Here is a 17,370-nt window from a genome sequence, read left to right as displayed (position 1 = left end):
GGTTCTACAGAGGCCAGTTATATATATATATATATATATATATATATATATATATATATATATATATATATATATATATGTGTGTGTGTGTGTGTGTGTGTGTGTGTGTGTGTGTGTGTGTGTGTGTTTCAAATATGGTAGTGGTCTTAGATTTTCTCATTTTTTTTTCTCTTGTATCTCTCACGGTAGAAACAGCTTTTTGTAGCACAAGTTTTGTGAGTTTACATAATCATTTGGTGTTACTTACGATTTCCAATATTGCTAGTCCATGTATACAGTCATGGAGATGTATTCATTCGGTCTCGATATTCCAGCTGGCCAATTTCTGACGTTTTCCCCCCACATTTATTACAGTAAATCACTTGCACTTTTCACTGTGTGATCAACATGTGAGTGTTTACAGTGTGTATTGTTGCCAGCTGTAACTGGGTGTCTACCGTTTCTCTTTTGTTTGTGTAATGGGTGTGGTTTGATGTTTTTTGTTTGTTTTGGTAAGAGTTTTTTTTAACATGTATTCAATTTTTTTATGTAAGTGGATATTCATGTGCGTGTGGTGGGAAGAGGAAGATTCATCAATTATTTATTCCACACACACACAATTATCCACTCAAATGAGGAATAACTCATCCACAAAAAAGCAATCTCACACAGAATGACATATTCACACATAACAAAATACGCGCGCGCACACACACACACACACAACAACAACAACAACAACAAATGAGAAATATCAAACCACACTCGCTACACAAATAAAAGACGGGAGATAAACATACAGCGACAGCTGACAACACTAAACACTGTAAATACTCACATGAAAAGTGCAAGTGGCATGCTGTAATAAATGTGGAGGAAAAACGCCAGAAACCTGCCAACTAGAATATGGATACCAAATGAATACCTGTCCATGACCGCACACGGGGACTAGCAACATTGGAAATCATAACACCAAACGATAATTTAACCTCCTGAAACTTGTGCTACAAAAGTTGTTTCTAATATGAAAAATAAGAGAAAATTATGAGAAAATCTAACGTAGTAACATATTTGTAACCACTACACAATGCATTTATTATACGTATAAAAACAGACATGCATTACAGGCCACTGAAGATGTTTCATAAATCAAAGAAGTGAAGATCAAATGGCAAAAAATGAAGTGCCTTTCATTTTGTTGCAAACACGGAACATACCTCCATGAATTTTGAAGCAAATAAGGAACGACGGAAAACCGGAAAAAATGACGATAATGTGATTACATTACAAAAATGAACCAGTTCCTTGATAGTTCCCACTACTAGTATCTACAAAAAGATCCGATTGTAGCTTTAAATAAACAAATGAAAATCACCATCAAATCATATAAAACTATTTAGATCTGAAACCAACATTCTTATGCTGGATTATATGGTACATCCAAATTACCAAAAGATAGTGTTCCAATACGCCCAGTAGTGTCATCCTTCTGTTCTATGTTACCTACTAGGGAAAGAGATTGATTATATCATTAAAAACAAAACCAGTTCTAAACTTATGGCTCTTCTTGACAAAACCCCACCCAGTTCTAAACCAATATCGTTCCATGTCGCTAGTTTGTTTACAGATGTTGCTGCTGATGACTCTATACACATATTAACATATCTTTTACACAAATCCAAAGTAAATCCAGCAGAATTACATGACATAATCGATGGTACCCAGATGTGTGTAAAACAGAATTGCTGCTAGTTTCAAATCAAATACCGGTAGTATAATCAGTCTGATGCCCTAGCTGTGGGTTTACCTCTTAGTCCTATACTATCTTAAATTTTCATGGACAATTTTGAACAATTTTGCTACTGAAAGTGCCAGTTAACTGGGAAATTACGCACTAGTTCAGATATATCGTTGATGTGCTTTGTTTGTGGACCGGTACCACTACGATTACTACAGCATTTGAACTTACGCCATAAGTAAATTCAGTTTACAATGGAGCTTGGTCCTTAATATAGATATTAGTATATGAAAATACATATTCAGCGCTTACAGGAAAAAGATAGTTACTGATATAGTAATCCCTCCAGGCTTCCAGCATCCACACAGCCACAATATGCAGCCTTCCATTCAATGGTGCATCGTCTCATATCTGTTCCATTATCCAAACCAGCCCTTGAAACAGAACTACAAACCATCAAATAAATCGCTTATGGTAATGGCTATAGCTCTGCACTGATTGATAATATTCTACGAAAATAGAAAATAGATAAAATTACACCAACAGTCCTGTGTAGTTGCAAAGCCTGTTGCAATAATCCATGTATTGGGAACATTTCAGACAATCTTGAAAGAAAGGTATAGTCTCACAAGTACAGATGTGCACTTTATAACGTACCAAAATTTTTGTTCAATTGTAAAGACAAATTGCAGTCCTTCACATAGAGTATTGTATATAAAATTACTTTCAAGCAGTGTGAAAAAGTGTATATTGGTCAGTCAGGCGGAGCTGTGGCAATTAGGCTACATGAACATCAGAGACCCTAGCGGTTAAGGAAGAAGGATTCGACCTTTGCTGATTGTCTTTCAGCGGTAAACCATTTGTATGATGTAGAATGGGAAATTCTACATTCTGTCAAGAAAAGGAGAAAGATGACCCTACAAAAGACACTGGAAATAAACAAACTCGTGGGACAGAACGCCAACCTCAGTTTCCATCTATCCCTTTGTTAAATTAATTTTTCATACAGGTACTAGATTCGAATTGAAATTCGCCTTATTCCTCATGATTTGTTCAATGTTTCTCCACATAAAAACTTTTTTTGCCCCTTTTCTAGATAATTTAATTTTGTATTGCTTTCCTGGGTAAATACTCTCTTCTTTCCATATCATCTGTACAAATAATATCGGTGTTTCTGACATTCAATTGTCACCTGAATGTCACCTGCATATGACCTGAGAAGCCGATAGCCGGTTACTGATCAAATAAATATAATTTTGCAGAACATTAGTAAGTGTTTTCCTTCTATATGGTGCTCTGCAGCTTTCAAATTTTTATTAAGGTCATTTTCTATACAGTGTGAGCAGCACTAGAAAAGTTGTATTTGTGAGTTGCACTAGAAATGTTTTATTTGCTAAGGTTTCCATGTTTATAACCCATCATCAGTGGCATCTGATGTAGAGGAACAAACAACTGTACTTAGATCGATTTCTACACAATGATAACTCTACATATAGTAACAGTAATATATGTCATTTTAAATTGTGTACCTCTATAGCATTGACACGCATCAGAACTCTGTCGTATAACATAGTACACAGGTTGCCACATATGTTACTTCTGTCAAATAATAGGCTGTGGCAATTCTTGATAAGCTTTGACATAGTGTAAAGAAGTGACATACCAAAGAGTCTACATTACTCGTATTTTCTTATTTTTAAGGTCACATTTATATTTTAAAAAAAAAATTCCTTTGGCATTTGTTAAGTAGTACCACACAGCCCACTCATATTATATTTATGAAACATGGTAAAACAACAAACTCATATGTTTTTTAATATTCCTTTCCAGAACGTCTAAGTACGATTGATTTAACCTCTAGTGTAATTTAAACTGGTGTCACAAATTTAAATATGGGGTTGCGCCAAAGGATACTTGGATAAATATGGGGTTGCCCCGAAGGATACTTGGAAAACCATAAGGTAGCGGGGCATGTGCTTCCTTTAAGTCTTCCATAACCACCTACATATGCATAATGTACTTTGGACAACTGAAGAAAATATGGTTTAGGTCTATGTAGGAGATGTTCTCACAGTTACAAGAAGAAAAATTCGAGATACCTGTTTGGTGAAGATGGGCTAGAAAATATCCATGGCTTAACTGCATCCGAATTACTCTAGTTACTAATTTCTTTAAAAACTTTTTTTCTGGGAACCAAGGTTTATGTGGGGGAGATGCTTGCATCGATGCATACTGTTTACCCATACAATAAAATTCGTGCTGTAACTGTTGACTTCGCAAGCTGATCTGCCCTCATTCTATATGATGACTGAGTGAAAAAAAAATCCAAATGAAAAAAGAGACGTTTCCTTTGTCATTCCTTTGCATCACCAAGTGAAGAATTTCAGCTATTCGAATCTGAAATATCTGCAATGTTGCAATGTGCTACATACATCAAATATGTAAATTACAATTTTTTTGACAGTTTGTATATGAAGACAGAATATGAAAATTGTATAAAATTGCGAAATAATGCAACATATTACGTTATACTGGACAATTTTACATGTGGTACATAGACTATAAACCAAAATTATTATAAAACAGTGCTGAAATTTTGTGTGTACATCTTATCCTTGTTCGTTAAGTATGTTGTCCAGTTGTATTTCCTTATGATGTATATTTCAATTTCTTCTAGAATATTTAATAATGTACCTTTCTCTGCTTTATGGAGAATGATGACGTTCTCGTTACAGTCGTCAGCAGAATGCTTCTATTCTTTTAAATGAGCAGTGAATGCTGAGGCATTCGCTTCACTAACATTAATATGTTCTCTAAATCTCGTTTTGAAGTTTCTCCTCGTTTACCCAACATACAATTTATCGCATTCGCTACATACTTTATATACATCTGACATGATATATGTTTGGTTCTTGTCTGTATTGTGTAGAAGACATGATGTTACATTGTTCTCTGTCATGAAGCCAATTTGCACTCTATTTTATCGAAACAAACGAGGCCGGCCGCGGTGACCGAGCGGTTCCAGACGCTTCAGTCTGGAACCGCGGAACCGCTACAGTCGCAGGTTCGAATCCTGCCTCGGGCACGGATGTGTGTGATATCCTTAGGTTAGTTAGGTTTAAGTAGTTCTAAGTTCTAGGGGACTGATGACCTCAGATGTTACGTCCAATAGTGCCCAGAGCCATTTTTTAAACAAACGGGTTAGTTTGTTGGAAATGTGACTCCAATATGGTGTTGTAAACTTTATTTGTTTGTACTTTCTCGCTCTTTTCTAATGTGACTGAATTCTATTCTGACTATGCATTTCTGCTTTTTGTGTATAATCTCATAACTAGTTTTGGGTCATCATTAATTATTACGCATCTAATGCAGTGGTATGTACCAAGACCTCGCTACGCCATTTCTATGGAAGAAAAAATGAAGTAAAACAAAACGCTACGTACCTCGTCCTCCGCCCACAGCACATAGCAGACTGTGTACAGGATCCACATCGCTATGGGCAGCTGTAGCACCAGGATTCGTAGCTTCAAGAGTGTCATCCTGAAACAGAGAGAGATCATTTAGGTTAACACTTTCTCTGCTCCTTCTTCTTCATTCCATTGTTCACACAGTTAGTGGTCAATCTGTTAGGCACACACTTCCAAGAATAAAATTTATGTGTTGATGGAGTTGTTATGATATCCAGCTTGAGTAACTAATTTACATGAAATTCATTTATTAAATATAAACAATCAGTAACAGATCATCATGCTAGGTGTGACACCTGCAGGACTGAAAACAGGGAAGCCTAAACTTGTGGACAAAAACAGTGAAGCGGTCAGAAGACAGGGTCGGATGTCAATGTAATTTTGTACACCTACACAGTATCGGCGAATATGTAAACGATCAGAGTTGATTTTCTGTTACAGGAAGAACAGCCACCAGAGTGCATTAGTGTTGTTACCAGGCCTGGAGAGCTATATACGGGGCGTGAACAATGTCAGGTGTTGAATAAACACTGTGAAAGTTATGGAGATTCGATAGACTAGTGTAGACAGATTTACCAGCAGCTGAAGAGTTTGAAAGCAGCCTCATTGTTGGTCTCTATGTAGCCTGCTGGTTGGGGCATTCTGATGTGGCCATTGCGTATGGGAATATGAGGGCACGTATACTCGTCAAGGTTCTGGTCCACCTCATCTGACCACCTCAAGGGAGTATCGCAGTAATGTGTATGAAGCACACTGTATCCCTTTAACATTTTCTCCTTCTATACCAGAACTAGTAATGGGCACCCAACAACATTATGTTCCATCCCACACCATTGGTTGGAGACTAGCCAACTGCCAGACTGGGGAATCACTGTCCTATATGTAGGCTGTCATTAACACCGCTGTGTACGCTGCTGTGCTGTGACCAGGAAGCATGAACTGGTGTCTTATTGTGCTCAGTGATGGATCATGCTTCTGCAAACTCCTGGATGACTGTTGCCATCGAGTATGGTGACGACTTCAATGTTTTGGAGAGGCTTAGTGGCATTTTTCATGGGGTCAAACGACACAGACCGTGCACAAGAGCTGACTGGATGTGTGTAGTGGAATCCAAAAGTCACAATTTTGAATTTATTCAAACAATGTGGAGTGCCGAGTGCACTGGCAGCCAGATGAGCTATTGAACCTGCAGAGTATGGAGGGCCTAGGTCAAGATGGATATGACAATGTGATATACGACGTGTTGCCTTTCTTTCTGCATTTTCATGATGAATATACTGTGAAGAATCTCAAGAGGGCTACGACTGTGCTCATAGAGCTGGAGGTATACATTTTTGGTGTGACGAACACCATGACTCCCTGTCACACTTTAATTGATCACCGAACTCAAATTGAAATGGTTAAAATGGCTCTAAGCACTATGGGACTTAACATCTGAGGTCATCAGCCCCCTAGACTTAGAACTAGTTGAACCTAACTAACCTAAGGACAACACACACATCCGTGCCCGAGGCAGGATTCGAACCTGCGACTGTAGTAGCAGCGCCATTCCGGACTGAAGCGCCTAGAACCGCTCGGTCACGGAGGCCGGCGGTCAGCTAACTCACCCAACCATACTCCCATAGAAAATGTCTGGTACTATTTTGGACAGCAGCCAGAACATATTAGGCAACAGTTCTGTAATTTGGCAGCTCTGTGGGATCTAATCATCGATTAGTGGCTTCAGCTTGATATGGGTTACCTGAAAATTGTGGTCTCCCTTTATTGCTGAGATGAATCTGTCTGAAGGCCAGAGGTTGCTTTACACAGTATTAGCGAGATGTCTTCTCACTGTCACCAATTTTGTGTCTCATGTGCTTATCTGATGCATGTTCTTCGAGTGGTCGCCTTTCCCAGTGTATCAAATGGACGAGACATACCGGGTTAGTGGCACAGGCCTGCAGAGCCAGCGACATCCAGGTAGGCAGCAGAGGGGCCCCGTGTTGAGCTGGATCATGGCCCCATGCAGCTGGTCTGTGGAGCCCTCCTGCTCGCAGTAGGCGACCAGTAGGCAGAACATCTGATACAGGCATGTGGCGTACAGGTCCTGGATGCCAACGTCGACGATGAAGGATGCGCGTGGGATCATGACTGACAGGTAGGCCAGCACTGCAGCTACCTGCCAGAACATATTCCTGTAGCCTAGGCAGCTGAGTTGGACAACAGTCTGACATAGAGAAGTTAATGGATACATCATCAATACATGCATAAATTATCAGTATGTGGTGTTGTGATTACACAGTCTTGTCAACAGTTACAAACAGGATGAAACCATTGTTATGTACATTACTTATGTATGGGAGAACTTATTATGTTTCCATCAGTTATCCGTTTAACTTGCTCTTCAGACCCGTGAGTGCTGTATAAACTATCCACCAGGACAACAAACTCTCTTTAGAAGAATGTATTTGGAAGAACAGATACTGCTTGGAATCTGCAGCTGTGATACCTATGTAAATTGAAGGTGGAGAGGTGAGGAAGGAAAGGAAATGCAAGGAACTATTGATGTCAACTGCGTTGGAACTTTACACAGAATCAGGAGCGATGAGTGAAAATGTGTGATGCACCAGGATTCGAATGCAGGAGCTCCTGTTTACTAGACAGCTGCATTAATCACTGCACTTTCTGGACACAGCATTTATTACAAATGTGCAAACTATCTAGGCATGCTCCCCAACCGATTCACACAGCCACCTATCACTACCGATCCGCAATCCCCATCAACCTCCTATGGGACTCTATGATTAGCGAGCATAGAGGACATGGACAGTCACTGTGGATAGATGGTGCTAGGGGGGAATGTGGGTCAGCTGGGGACTGTACCAAGTTACTCCATGCATTTGCATTAAACGTTTCGTCCACATGGTGCAGTGGTTAACACAACTGCTTAGTAAGCAGGCGATGCTGGGCTCGAATCCCAATCTGGCACACATTTTCACTCATCACCAGTGATTCCATATAAACTCCCAATGTAGCTGACATCAATAGTTCCTTCCTTTCCTTTCTCCACCCTCCATCATCAATTTACACAAAGTCTCTTTACTTTTTATTTTATCTTTCTTCTTTCAATTTTTCTCTATTTGCTTTACTTCCTGTCTTACATTTTCGGGTTGTGTTGTTTTATTTTGTTTCCTTCTTTTCTTTTTTCCTACTCCTCAAATGATACACTGATATTTGCGATTCCTTCTGCCCCACATGTTCTTTTCTTTGATCTTTATTCTCACCTCTTTTCCTTCACCCTGATTCTTCATTAACTCTTATCTCCCTTTACCTTCACCTCACATGCACCTTCAAACTCAGTTTTGTTCTACCTTCACCTTTGTCTCCTCTCTTCTATCTCCACTCTCATCTCTCATCCCTTCACCTAAATTTCTTCTTCAGCCTCTCCTCTCTTCTAGCCTTACTTTCAACTGTCTTCCACACTCATCCTCACTTTTCACCTTCACCTTCACCTCTCTTCTACCTTCACCCTTACCTCCAAACTGCGTTCTCCTTCCCTTTTCTCTCTTCCACCTTGATCGTCAAAGCCCTTCCACCATGTCTCAGCTCTCTTCTACCATTACCTTCACATCACTTCTGTATTTACTCTCACCTCTCTTCAGTATTAATCTTTTCACATTCTCTCTCACCTTTCTCTTACCTATACCCTCATCACTCACTTTCACCTCTCTTCCACCTTTCTCATTACCTCCTCTTTACCTCTTTTCGAGCCTCACCTCTCTCCCACCTTCTCTTTCTCCTTCACTTGCCTTCTTAAATACTTTCAATTTCACTTGCAGCACTTTGCCAACCTTCTGCGTTCACCTCTACCTCTTTTCTCCCTATATCTGTCGCTTCCTATATTACTTCTCTTCGCAACTCACTATTATTTCTCCACGCTCTTTTCCTCTTCTTTCCCTCCACATCTCTCACCAAGTCACTCTCTCTCTATACATTTAAATCTACATGTTTATTTCTTTACAGCTACCTCCATATGTCTACTTCCACACTTCCACCTCCACAGTTCCACACCTCCACATCTCCACAAATCCACACTAACATACTTCCACACCTCCATGTCCACCTTCACCTCTACCTGCATCACTCCCTCTCCTTCTTCCTGTCCTCCTATTTATCCCTGTCCCCCTTCCTCTCTCTCTCTTCCATCTCTATTTCTCTCTCTATTCCTCCCCTCCTGCCTCCCTCTCTCCCCTTCCCCCACTCTCTGTCTCCTCCACCCTTACTCTCAGTCCCATTCTTTTCCTCTCTTTCCCTTTCCTTCTCTCTCACTCTCTATTGGTTTTGAAGAACAACTTAATTTCTACTGGAATACCACATTCCAATAATCTATCATAATGCCTTCTTTAACAAGCTGATTTTTAACAGTTTTTCCAGTCTTCGATAGGTTATCTGATTCTGTTGTGGGAATGCATGGTCAGAACTGTGGTAGACAAGAAGAGAGGATGACTGACCGGGTGGATGGTGAGTACCCAGGCTGTGTGGCCTCGTAACTGTGGGGCAGTCCTGGTCAGCACGTGCCTCAGGCTGAGCGTGTATGTCACACACACGGACACCACTGCCACTGTGGAGACTGCTATGGCCACGATGAGCAGCGGAGTCAGGTCTGAAAGTAGATGCAATACAACATGCATTAAGAAAGGTAATACTTTGTGTCAGATATCTACGTAGGTACTGGGTATTTCAAGACGAATTTTGGAATTTTATGACAATGTACATATATTATATACACTGTTGTTCTCATCGACTATACTGGTGTCATGCCCAGTTTCTTTTTATTCAATGATGGCACTTCCGTCTCCATTGTTAATGAAAGCTTTAAAATGAGTACAGTAGATAACGTAAATTCTTGTTCTGTTTCGAATGAGTGAAATGATATGATGGTGTCTGTATTATGTAAGGACTACACGCGTTAAACAGGGGCTGTACATTACAGAGAACCTCGCTCGCAAAATTCTGAGAGTCGAGGTTTCAGACAGCTATTCTAAACTGCTCGAAAAAAAATTGGGCTGTGCTCTGTGCAGAGAGAGGAAGAGGAGCAGCAGCTGCTCAGCACAGAGGGGTCGCACAGAGTGAGCAACACCCCCCACAGCCTAGCAGCCCCACTCAACCCCCCCCCCCCCTCCTCCCCAAGGGACAGACCTTCAGTCCCTGGATACAATTCCCCCTGTGCCACGCACCCTTCACTTTCGCATCGGGTTGGGTCACAGCTCTCCTTTTTGACACAAGGCAACATACGGGTGGGCCCAAGAAATGCTGAGCTTGACGTCTGGCCGCACGGGAAGGCAAAAAGAGCCACTTGGGAAGGGGAAGATATGTATGACGCATCACTTCCCCATGTGAGGCCTATTGCAGGCACACTTGACAAGAAGCGATACGCCCTGGTGCGAGACTCCGAGCCTTACGGCGCGCCGGCGACCAAGGAACTGCAGGCTTCTACCTACGCTCAACTCATTCGACCTCACGCAGGAGATCGAGAGGGTATAGAGAGCGATACCACTGCAAAGTGGATGACTGGAAAAGAGTGATTTTAAGTAATGAATCACGCTGTACAATGTAGCAATCCAATGGAAGGGTTTGGGTTTGGCCAATGGCTGGAGAATTGTACCTAGCATCTTGTGTGCTAACAGAGACGTACAGAGGACGTGTTGTTACCATATAGAGGTGTCTGTCGTGACTCGAATTTGATAACCTTACTGTGCTCAAGACAACCCTGAATGTGGAAGGATATGAGCATATTTTTCAGGATTGTGTATTGTGTATGGTAAAGGAACAGTTGCGACATGAGAACTGTAGAAGCATGACAATACATCCTGTCATGAAGCCGCAGTTGTGAGGCGACGGTTTGTGGACAACAACATTCTATGGCGAACAGGCCTTTCAGAGTCCTGACCTGAACCAGAAAACCTTTGGGATGAGCTAGAACATCAGCTTCGCTTCAGATCTTGGCGTCCAACGGCAGTACGTCCTCTGGTTTCGGCTCTTGAGAAAGAGTGAGCTGCGTTTCCTCCAAAGACATTCAGACGCCTCACTGAGTCCTCAGCGAAGTTCAATCCGTCATAAAGCTGAAGTGTGATGATACCCCATATTGATGTCCACTAACAGGCGCCCGAATGCTTTTCATCAGCTGGTGTATGTACACTATGTTATCAAAAGTATCCAGAGCCCCCCCAAAAAAATATGTGTTTCATATTAGCTGCATTGTGCCGCCACCTACTGCCAGGTACTCCAATCAGTGACATCAGTAGTCATTAGACATCGTGAAAGAGCAGGGTGCACCACAGTACTCACGGATTTCGAACGTGGTCAGGTGACTGGGTGCTGCTTGTGTCACACGTCTGTACGCGAGATTTCCACACTCCTAAAAATCCCTAGGTCCACTGTTTCCGGTGTGACAGTGAAGTGGAAACGTGAAGGGGCCGTACAGCACAAAAGCGTACAAGCCGACCTCGTCTGTTGACAGACAGAGACCGCCAACAGTTGAAGAGAGTCACCATGTGTAACAGTCAGACATTTATCCAGACCATCACACACGAATTCCAAACTGCTTAAGGATCCATTACAAGTACTATGACAGTTAGGCGGGAGTTGAGAAAACTTGGATTTCATGGTCGAGCGGCTGCTCATAAGACACACATCACGTCGGTCAATGCCAACGATGACTCGCTTGGTGTAAGGAGAGTAAACATTGGACGATTGAACAGTGGAAAAATGTCATGTGGAGTGACCAATCACGCTACACACTGTGGCTATCCGAGAGCAGGGTGTGGGTATGGCGATGCCCAGTGAACGTTATCTGCCAGTGTGTATAGTGCCATCAGTAAACTTCAGAGGTGGTGGTGTTCTGGTGTGGTTGTATTTTTCATGGAGGGGGCGTGTACCCCTTGTTGTATTGCACGGCACTTTTTTTGGGGGGGGTCATCAGTCTACTGACTGGTTTGATGCGGCCCGCCACGAATTCCTCCCCTGTGCTAACCTCTTCATCTCAGAGTAGCACTTGCAACCTATGTCCTCAATTATTTGCTTGTCGCATTCCAATCTCTGTCATCCTCTACAGTTTTTGCCCTCTGCAGCTCCCTCTAGTACCATGGAAGTCATTCCCTCATGTCTTGGAAGATGTCCTATCATCCTGTCCCTTCTCCTTATCAGTGTTTTCCACATATTCCTTTCCTCTCCGATTCTGTGTAGAACCTCCTCATTCCTTACCTTATCAGTCCACCTAATTTTCAACATTCGTCTATAGCACCACATCTCAAATGCTTCGATTCTCTTCTTTTCCGGTTTTCCCACAGTTCATGTTTCACTACCATACAATGCTGTACTCCAGACGTACATCCTCAGAAATTTCTTCCTCAAATTAAGGCCGGTATTTGATATTAGTAGACTTCTCTTGTCCAGAAATGCCTTTTTTGCCATAGCGAGTCTGCTTTTGATGTCCTCCATGCTCCGTCTGTCATTGGTTATTTTACTGCCTAGGTAGCAGAATTCCTTAACTTCATTGACTTCGTGACCATCAATCCTGATGTTAAGTTTCTCTTTATTCTCATTTCTACTACTTCTCATTACCATCGTCTTTCTCCGATTTACTCTCAAACCATACTGTGTACTCATTAGACTGTTCATTCCGTTCAGCAGATCATTTAATTCATGGCACTATCACAGCACAAGTCTACATTGATATTTTAAGCACTGTCTCGCTTCCCGCTGTTGAAGAGCAATTCGAGGATGGCGACTCCATCTTCATAGTGCACGGCCTGTGGCGGAGTGGTTACACGACAATAACATCCCTGTAATGAACAGGCCTTCACAGATTCCTGACCTGAAGCCTATAGAACACCTTTGGGATGTTTTGGAACGCCGACTTCGTGCCAGGGGTCACCGACCGACATCGATACCTCTCCTCAGTTTGCACTCCGTGAAGAATGGGCTGCCATTCTCCAAGAAACCTTCCAGCACATGATTGCGAGAGTGGAAGCTGTTCTCAAGGATAAGGGTGGGCCGATATCACATTGAATTCCAGAATGACTTCTAAGTAATTTTCAGCCAGGTGTCCAGATACTTTTGATCAGACAGTGTACATAGCATTCATTAGCTACTCGTCTTGGCTGCAGACGACCAGTATCACGCAAGTCTTCCATGTCTTATGTCTCACGTCAGCAGCTGAATGTTGCAATGACATCCAAATGGTGGGCAACTTCCTGTAGATACGCCACTTAGAAAGCTCTGTGTTAAACAATGCTTTCACTATTTTAATAGTTTTGGTTTCAGTAACTCGTGAACTGGACTTCCTCAACATTCTATAATCGGTATCGACATTCAGTGTAGGTTCTTTCAACTGCCTATCTCCGAGGTGCAGCAAAAATGGAGTCACCTCTAGTCATTTCAGTGCGGTCCCAACCAATCGAATCCTTGGCAGTTTGATCGGCATGCTTGCGAGTAAGTCTGAGATCCATTTGTTCCGGGAGAAGCGGCGTAAGCAGTTGGGTAGATACGGTGAGAGCCTTCCGTTTATTCAAAGTGTTTACTCGCATGCATGCAGTCAATACTTCCGTGTGGTATTCGCATCGAACAGGCTATTTGTCTACATTTTCGCGTGTTAAACTTGTATTGAATTGGAAGGCGAGCTGATATTTAGACGTGAGGTGTTACGAAAATAGATTGGAGCTTTATTACAAGATTATGCTATGGTCGTTTAATCTGAAGCATTTCGCATTCACTTCCGTTACTCTGTCCTTCAGTTTAGGTCTTCCTAATGTAATGGCGCTGAGCCACATCCCAGTACCAGCTCTAGGACATTCACAGCCCCTCTGCCAGCTGCGGTTGCTGACCTGCCGACGGAGCAGGAGTGAGGTACTTCCACGCAGCCAAGCTACTGCGAGTGATCAGTCTGGAACGTTGACCGACCTTCAGGAAGTTTCTGCTGTTCGACCCACAGCTGGGAGACAACAGCTGGATCTTGGTCAATGCTCCCTGTTCCAGACACTTCACTGTGACGCGGAGCCGCGGCCTTTTTCCACACGGTCAGCGCCGGACAGTGGTATTTAAACTCCTCGGAAACATCCCATTTTCATTGAGCAGTGGACAGTAGTATGACGTCCAGTCTGTGCGTCAGTGCCATACCAAAGATGCTGCCTCGTCCCCATTACCATTTGGCCACGCTGCGGTTCGTGTTGGTGCCGTGTGTAGGTTTCTGCCAGACCGTATCGTTTAGTTGGATGGTTGTGTTGTTTGTCTTGTTCTCGTGTTCACTGACTCCACTCGGTTTCGTAAGCGTTGCCTGTCTGCTAGTGGCAGCAGCGGCGCTTATCGATATGTAGTTCTGCTGCCCTATCTTTGGGGCGACCTTGTGCTTCTTCCGTGTGGTGTGAGTGTTGCAGTTTGGTTGGGGACGCAGGAGCAGCGAGATCCGCGCAGAGCGACAACACGCCGGTGTGTATGAACTGCCGGATCGAAGGGCGGTGGTCACGAGGGTGCACAATCTCGTCGAAACCGGATCCTGCGTGTTTACGTTAAGTGCACTTCAATCCGCATAGAGAAATCTCCACCATTGTGATATCTGGCAATTCTCCAGTGACTTGGGTTCGTGTTGCTGCTCGTAGTGTCGCTGAGGCGAAAAGCAGCGAGTGGAGTACCTGGGGAAGGCGGATCTGATTAGCCTTCCTGAGCTTCTAATTACTATTACTGTGTTCAGCTTCTAGGGCAACGGCCTTGCCGCAGTGGTTACACTGGTTTCCGTGAGATCACCGAAGTTAAGCGCTGTCGGGCGTGGTCGGCACTTGAATGGGTGACCATCCAGGCCGCCATGCGCTGTTGCCATTTTTCGGGCTGCACTCAGCCTCGTGATGCCAATTGAGAAGCTACTCGACCGAATAGTAGCGGCGCCGGTCTCAGAAAACAATCTTAACGACCGGGAGAGCAGTGTGGTGACTACATACCCCTCCTATCTGCATCTTCATCCGAGGATGACACGGCGGTGGGATGGTCCCGATATGCCACTCGTGGCCTGACGACGGAGTGCTTTATATTCAGCTTCTTACGTTGTTAAGTTCAACCAGCGGTATATTTCTGTCTTGTGGCCGCCAATGCCCCAGTCACCTGCTCTGGGGTTAGTGTATGTAACGGCAGGGTGCTTTTCCTCGCCTGGCCACCGCTGTCTGGTGAGGCGTGTAAGTTTGACAGCTTCTTGATTGTAGGTTAGGTGGTGTTCTTCTACCTCAGTGGGAATCATTCCTTCTTGTTCCGGGCGCTCAAAGCACGATATTCTGCTGGCGGAGCCCAGACCGCTGGTTCCGGCTTTGGCATAATTTTACATCTTGCACTTGTTTTGTTGGATGTGAGATAGCGTCAGCAGGATTATCATTAGTCGCTCGTTAGACTGCCACTAGACCGAGTTACCATCTTGTGATCTGAATGTAGCTCTTGGTTGCCTTTCTCTGCGCTCGCGAAAGTGTTTTTGGTGTGACCAACTCAGAGGTCGATTCTTGGAGTACTGTCTGACACTGACCCTTGTGTTATTATTTTATTATTGCATTATTAAGTTACCATTATTTGTCTCAACTGTTGGGTGATATCTTGTTTGTTTTTTAAAATTAACTTTTGCTATGCCACTCGCCGTTTGACAGCATACTTGTTAATTTTTTTTATAATTGTCATTTTGGCGTAAAGGCCTTCAGCCGTGATGTGGTTACTTGCCTTAAAAGTTTGATTGCGACCACATTGCCTTATCTTCAAATTATTGGCTGCCTATATTTTATGCATTTGTTAAATTTTAAATAATTGCCATTTTTCGTGTTAAAGGCCTTCAGCTGTGATTGTTGTTCCTTGCCTTAAAAGTCTGACTGCGACCTAATTGGCTTGTTTTCAAAAATTATTTCTTAAAATAAATGAGTGAAATTGCAAAGCAAACCAATAGTAATTTATCTGGGCCCTGTCCACAATCGTAACCCAATCCTGCCGTCCTTAATTACCAGGTATCAAACACACCTCAAATCTCAATGTGTTTCCCCACAACCCAGGCATTTAGGTAGCTGAGTACTCTACCACCTTCATGGGACTACGATGACGGGTGTCCAGCCACCCATGCATCTCCCGAGGTCCTAACAGGGGTCTCCTTCCACCTGCGAGGACGAGACACAGTGTCCCATACTGCTGGTGACAGCAGCCTACACCACAACCAGCATGCTATGGCTGGAAACACGAGACGTCATCTAACGTGGCAGCAGGTGCCACAGTAGGTGCTCAGTACTGCTGCCAAAGAGAGGCAGGCCGCTGTGGCCGAGCGGTTCTAGGTGCTTCAGTCTGGAAGTGTGCTGCTGCTACTGTCGCGCAGATTCGAATTCTGCGTCAGCCATGGATGTGTCTGATGTCCTTGGGTTAGGTTTAAGTAGTTATAAGTCTAGGGGACTGATGACCTCAGATGTTAAGTCCCACAGTGCTCAGAGCCACTTGAAACATTTTGAGCCAAAGCGAGGTTAACACACCAGTGTTGGTATATTACTGACAGATGTGAATAGCCTGCCATAAAGAATATCTTGCGACCACAAGCTGCTTCTTCCACTGTCCCCACATGCATTTCTGGCAGAGAATCACCGCCAACAAACCGTCGTGGATACCCCATTATGCACTCTGAGACAAAAAAAAGACACTCCAGTTAGTAGAGTGTTCCACTGCTCAGCGAGTGAGGCTGACAACTGTTGGATGGTCGTTTGAGCAATACATCTCTCCAAAGCATCCCACATGTGCTCCATGGGAATAGGCATGCCAGCCCATCCACTCAACATGCTTTTGTTCCAGCATGCGCCGTCTGATGCTGCTGTGCACTTTCATCAAAAAAAAAAAAAAAAAAAAAAATGAAGTGAAGGCCGAATACACCCTTTAAAAGATGCACTTGTGGAAGGAGTACAATGCGACATCTCGACCACAAAAACGATTGTGTTTGACAATGCTGGATGTACCTCCATAAGACGGCGGGTGGAACACGTTATGCACCAAAGAACATTGTGAAGCACGTTCGTAATGGTGGCCCAGGCGCTATGGTATGGGGAGACATAATGTTGCACGGGCATGCTGACCACCATATTTTTGAACACAATACACTCACTGGTCAATGTTATTGTGACACTATCCTCTGAGCCGTACGTGGCTCGTGCT

The 17,370-nt window shown here is 43.3% G+C and overlaps 1 protein-coding gene across 1 annotated transcript in view; it reads right to left on the bottom strand.

Annotated features, from left to right (window-relative positions):
- LOC126291829 (organic solute transporter subunit alpha-like) overlaps window positions 1–17,370 on the bottom strand; it is a 72,798-nt gene that overhangs the window by 25,313 nt on the left and 30,115 nt on the right. Inside the window, exons 3-5 of the mRNA XM_049985527.1 lie at window positions 9,675–9,826; window positions 7,104–7,342; window positions 5,161–5,257 (exon numbers count right to left, since the gene is read on the bottom strand). Of these exons, the coding sequence (XP_049841484.1) occupies window positions 5,161–5,257; window positions 7,104–7,342; window positions 9,675–9,826 (488 nt within the window). The remainder of the gene's footprint in view (window positions 1–5,160; window positions 5,258–7,103; window positions 7,343–9,674; window positions 9,827–17,370) is intronic.

The sequence above is a fragment of the Schistocerca gregaria genome, chromosome 9 (assembly GCF_023897955.1).
Source record: "Schistocerca gregaria isolate iqSchGreg1 chromosome 9, iqSchGreg1.2, whole genome shotgun sequence".
NCBI classification, from domain to species: domain Eukaryota; kingdom Metazoa; phylum Arthropoda; class Insecta; order Orthoptera; family Acrididae; genus Schistocerca; species Schistocerca gregaria.
The sequence above is the reverse complement of the archived record's forward strand: the minus strand, read 5'-3'. Positions and strand labels throughout refer to the sequence as shown.